This window comes from Eupeodes corollae, chromosome 1, assembly GCF_945859685.1.
Source record: "Eupeodes corollae chromosome 1, idEupCoro1.1, whole genome shotgun sequence".
Taxonomy (NCBI): Eukaryota; Metazoa; Arthropoda; class Insecta; order Diptera; family Syrphidae; genus Eupeodes; species Eupeodes corollae.
In genome coordinates, this window is record NC_079147.1 from 145800326 (window position 1) to 145806325 (window position 6000).

The 6000-nt window shown below is 35.0% G+C and overlaps 1 protein-coding gene across 1 annotated transcript in view; it reads right to left on the reverse strand.

Moving 5' to 3' along the window:
- The window catches only part of LOC129938415 (bumetanide-sensitive sodium-(potassium)-chloride cotransporter), a 108120-nt gene extending 102760 nt beyond the window's left edge, over positions 1-5360 (reverse strand). Inside the window, exon 1 of the mRNA XM_056045962.1 lies at positions 5131-5360. Within this exon, the coding sequence (XP_055901937.1) occupies positions 5131-5159 (29 nt within the window). The 5' untranslated portion in view covers positions 5160-5360. The remainder of the gene's footprint in view (positions 1-5130) is intronic.
- Positions 5361-6000: the final 640 nt, after the last annotated feature.

Here is a 6000-nt window from a genome sequence, read left to right on the forward strand (position 1 = left end):
TCTCCTTGGCACTTATGGTATCATTCTGAAATAAATTAAATCTAGGCTGGGTACCACTACGTATTTTTTAAAAGTATACACTGCAAATGCTGACGGCTCATCCGAAAGTACTCATAAAACGTAATTGGGAACAACTCAAGTCTCTCAATCAGTGAAAAAAATTCGCCACGTATCTTCCGAGCATGAAAAAACGGGTGTACTTGAAAGCGTTGCATTTTTTGAGAAGCTCTTTTATTTATTATACTTAAAGTTGTTACAATCAATAAATTTTGTTTATTTTTTGTACGACACATGATAAGATCAACTTGATTTCACAGAAGCACAAACAAATTTTTTTACAATCTGGGAATAAAATGTTTTACTGATGAGCGTTTATAGCAATCAGTAAATTTACGTCATTAATTATTCCCAGATTGTACAAACAAATTAATAACAAAACAAAGTCTTCCAATAGAAAATTCAAAGTGACATTTAATTTAATGACGCAAATTTACTGATTGCTATAAACGCTCATCAGTAAAACATTTTAGATTTTTCCTACTTCAAATTTTACTGATGGAATTTACTGATAGCTATAACCAGCTGATGTTCAATCCCAATTCAAAATTCTTGCAGTTTATAAAAATAAAATAATATTCCTAGAAATAAAAACTTTCAAAAAATTCTGCAAAACTTCATAAAAATTGGTTGTCGACTAAAATTGTCAAGAAAAAAAATAGATATCAAAATTAAACTCATTTTATCAATATGCAAAATACGAAAACCTCCAAAAATTTAATTTTTTTATCTCGCACAAAATACTGTTATTAATATTTTGTTAAACTCTTAGAAATGAACAGATAGGCACGGACGGCAACTTACTCTTGTCAATGAGGGTATAGCATCCCAGCCAATTTGTTTAGTAAAAAAAATGCACGATTTGCAAACGTTGTTCAAACTGAACTGACAGGCTCGTAAAAGAATGCAATCTTTTGGGAATTCATTCATTAAAAATCATTTATTGAATTCAACTTAAAGATTGTATTCATTGGGGTCAACTAAGATTAGAACTTTAAATTTTGCAATCTCAAATCATTTCCAGCCGTATTTATAAAGAAATTTAAAAGTCATCGTAGCTTTAAAATACCTGTTAGTAGCTCTTAAGTTCGAAATCGGTGTCTTTAATCAATATTCACATTTAAAAACCATTTCTAGTTGTCTCTTAACTTAAATGCTACCACGTTATTTAAAGGTAGTTTAAAGCCAATTGGCTTTGACAAATCAATTGTCATCTTTTTAGTTTTGAAGTTTGAAATTGTGAAATTATTTTCCTTCTGAAATGGTTTATTTAATGCAGTAGGACGGAAGTACAGATTTTCTAAGGGAAATGTGATAAAAATAATAAAACTGCTTAACACTAAGTAATGGCTTCCAAATTCAGGTATTGAGCCCGAAATGAGGTACAAAAAATAAGTTTTGTATTGTAATTTCGACTACAAAAACAATCATATTATTCGTTGGGCATTTATTTTTATCTGAAAATATATTTTTCTATTTTCCGGACGGAAATTCATTTTCTTGAAATGAAACGAATCTTTCCACTGATTTGTGACCCAATTTCACACAATTCTAATGACAGATTTCTGTCAGTTAAAATTTTACGGAACTTTGATGCAATGCGCGAAAATTGTTCTAGTTTTTCTTGGGATTCATATATTTCAAAAGTCAATTTAAGTAACGCAAATTAGTCTTTTTAGACGTAGATTTTTTCCACTGAAAAAATCTAAATCCAGCTTGGTTTAATAAGAGACTTAATAATTTAAAAAAAAAAAACTAGAAAAAGGAAAGCATTTAAACTTTTTAAAAAGAATCACGAAAGTATTGAACTTCGTCGAGGAATTTAATACCCTCAATAAATGTTTGTATCGATCCCATATGTTTACTATAGAATCTAATATAAAAAATAACAGTCAAAGCTTTTGGAATTTTATAACCTCTAAATGTAAATCAAACGGTTATTCATGCTGTAAGAAGCACTTAAATACATCAACAAGTGACTTGAATGAGATTTGTAATCCTTTCGCTGTCTACCTTCAGTCTGTTTATTCGCCAAACTCACCTTTCAATCTCGAATTGCCACAGATCCCAGTCTCTCTTAATATTGCTTCAATAATGTAGTAGGTTTCAGAAGTTATATGACAGCCTTGCTTGACTTACATATAACCAAAATAGAAGGTCCTGATGGGATTCCACCCATTTTATTATTTAAATGTGCATCTTCCTTAGCTAGGCCTTTAACGACCATCTTTAATTTGTCTTTTTCTCAGGGTCAGTTTAAGTCACGATCTTTACAGGGTGTTACTAATTATAGACCAATCTGTAAAATTTCAGCTTTGCCAAAGTTATTTGAAAAGATAGTCTTTGATAACCTATCTTTTCAAACAAAAAACATTGTGTCAATATACCAACATGGTTTTATATCTGGAAGATCTACGGTAACTAATCTATCGTTAATGAGTAGCTATATAATAAACAATTTTTCACATTTTCAAACGGTTAAAATCTTATTTAACTCGAAGGGTTCAAAATGTTAAAATTGATAATCATTTTTCGGAACTTATCATAGTGCCATTTAGTGTCCTTCAGGGCAGCCATTTGGGACCACTATTATTCCTATTATTTATCAATGATATTCCTGTCATATTTAAAAATGTATCATGCCTCCTATTTGCGGATGATCTTAAACTATATCGCACCACTAAATCAATTCAATTTTGTACTTTGTTGAATGATTATTTAAATAGATTGGCTGATTGGTTTGACAATAATTTTCTACACTTGAATATCTCTAAGTGTCAAGTTATGTCCCGTTTCCGTATCAGTTCACCTATGTATATACTTCAATTACACTATTAACGATTCAGAACTAGAACGGGTTTTTCAGAAAAAAAGATCTAGGAGTTGTACTCGATACAAAACTTTCCTTCTTACCTTCCTAAATTCAATCAAATGCTAGGGTTCACTAAGAGAAACACTAAAGAATTTAAAGACCCATACACGCTTAAGTCCCTTTTTAATTCTTTGGTTAGATTAGTGCTTGAGTACTGCAGTACGGTTTGGAATCCAACTTATAAAAACCTTATACGTGTTCCTAGAAGTGATTCTCTTGATTTCATTTTGTTTCATGACCATTTTCATAGAACGAACTATGGTCGTAATGAACCAATCTCTCGTTGCATCAGGGAAGCTAACTTGGTTTGCAACAGATTAAACTTTGTTGGTAGTTGCAATAGAGATACTTTTAAGCTATATGTATCTAACTTATTAAATGTGCCTCAATTTATAAATTGAAATTTTATAATTACATTCATTTTTAAGGTTGCGCTACAGTCCTGTGTGAACTAGGGCCTCAACCAACAAACTTCTCCATCTGGCTCGGTCCCTAGCTAGATGTCTCCAGTTTCGAGCTCCAAGTTGGGTGCGGTCACCTTCCACTTGTGCACGCCACCTGATCCGCTGTCTTTCTCTACTGCGCTGTCCTGTGGGTGTGGATTCGAAAACTTTCCGAGCCGGAGCATTGGTTTCCATGCGCTCTACGTGACCCAGCCAACTTAGTCGTTGGACTTTTACCCTTCTGGCTAAGTCTACGTCGTTGTACAGCCCGTACAGCTCGTCAATCCATCTTCTCCTCCACTCCCCTTCGATGCATACGGAACCGTAGATCGCACGAAGAACTTTTCTCTCGAACCGACCCAAGGTGCTTTCATCCGCTTTTGTCATAGTCCATGCTTTTGCACAGTATAGCAGGACGGGGTTGATATAGCGACACTTTGGTCCCTCGAGAGAGGACTTTACCACTCAATTGCTTTCTTGGTCCAAAGAAACAGCGGTTAGCAAGAGTAATTCTGCGTTTGATCTCTGCGCTGGTGTTGTTTTCTGCATTTACAGCGGAGCCTAGGTAGACGAAGTCCTTGACTACATCAAAGTTACGTCTGTCAATGGTTGTATGTCGCGGTTGTGTGTCCTTTCTTGACGACAGCATGTACTTTATTTTGCCCTTATTAACCGTTAAAGATAGTGCCTCTAGTGATACATTTGAGCTCTGCACTATTCTTTCAAGCCGAAGTTCGTTGTCCTTAATTCGTTTGCGTAGGTTGTCAACAGTAAATCCTTCCGTATCCGAGGCTTTTACGTGGCCAGGAAGTCACCCCAACGCGACGGCACAACCCCCAACCTGGAGGGCCAGATCCTAAGTATAACTCCAAGGATAGGGAGCCGGATAAAACCGCTCCTTATAGGCCTGGGCTCCGAATAAGTCTAAGAAGCCCTATACGGTGTTCACTTAGTACTTCAACCTTACTGGAACTGTAGACGCCACCGTTGATTCCATCTCGGGAATTCCTCCGCTGCCGTCTGGATAAGGAGAGGTGCCTTAGTGGAAACAACTCTCCGCCCCTCTCTCGTTTGCTGCCCCCAACAACTTTCCACTGGGGTTGGAACCCAATCTCCAGTTGAGGTACTAGGCACCCGATGTTCACGATGGACGCTTGTGTCCTCTTGAATGCACATGTCTACCATTTGAACAATTTTATAATTATTTATATGTAATAAAAATGCTAAAAGGGAAGACGTTCTCTGATTGATGAAATAAATAAATAAATGACAACTGTCAAAAACACCAACTTCTTAAAAAGCATTGCCAGATTAAAAACCACACGTCGACAAAAAAAACACCCGTTGCAATTCATTGTTTCTTTAGAATTAATTTGCTTCTTGCAGCTATCATTGTTAATTATTATGGCATCAAACAATAATTGAAGAAATGCCATCTGCAGTACATATATGTACATGTAGATGAGACCATAAGAACATCAAGACAACAGCATCATACTTTCGTACACCATCTCGAGAGTTGGGATCTTAATCGCTAACGATTTTAAATGAAATTCTTACAAATTGCAAATAAATTACAGCACCAGCATGCACAAGTTCAAACTGCTTTGATTTGTATCAAAAAAAGAGTCCTCGCAAAGTCTTTCAACATGACTTGAGTATAAAGTATTTTTATGAGTATGTGAAAATATAATGCAACAAAAACCTTAAGCAAGATATAAATTAAAATTAATTAAACAAAACATGTTGATTTATTACCTTTTGCAAACAGACGACATAATACGCATATATGTTGGGATGTCTTGATATTTTATTTAATACCCAATTGAAGTGTCAACTTAATTTAACAAAATATCGCACTAATATTGGTGTTTTTGCTAATTAGATATTTTTATTATAATCAAAATTAACGAACACATGATTTCACACCAAACAGTTTATATAAATTTAACAAATTTAACCAAATCAAAAGATGATTTGCTGATAAGAGTATACTCATTAAAGATTATAAAACAAAAACACAACAACAAAAATACACTTTTGTTTACAAGCGCGACATTTGTTTAAACAATGACAAAATTGAACTTAATTTTTCACAAAATATAAACACATACTTATTTTTTTTTTGATTTGCGAAGGAATACTAACAACCGGCAAATAGGTAAATGCATCAAATACAAAAATACAACTCAACGTGAAATAAATAATCACCCAAACTCACCTTTGTTAATTCCAACTCGGTTCGGTTCTAGTTTAGTCCAGTTTATTCCACGTGAAAGAAACTATACGAGAAGCTACCTATATCTAGATGCCTACATTAACTTGGTTTGGTAAGCCGGAGATGTGAGTAAAAAAAAAGCACACACGCCGGCCTGGAGTTTTTATAATCAGAGATCTTGGACTCATTCATGCGGTGTTGGACGTCGTCGTCGGTGTCTGCTGTCTATCACACCTATAGCAAGAGATACCTAGGTTGGTAGGTGGCTCTGCGTAAAAGCATTTCATTTGAGCCGGCTACGCTGCGCTACTGCTACTGCTGCTACTGCTGGGGATGTTTGTAAGCTCCGGTGCCTCAGCTCAGGTATGTCTTTGCGTTCTCAACACTCAGATTCGAAACAGTGAGCTGGA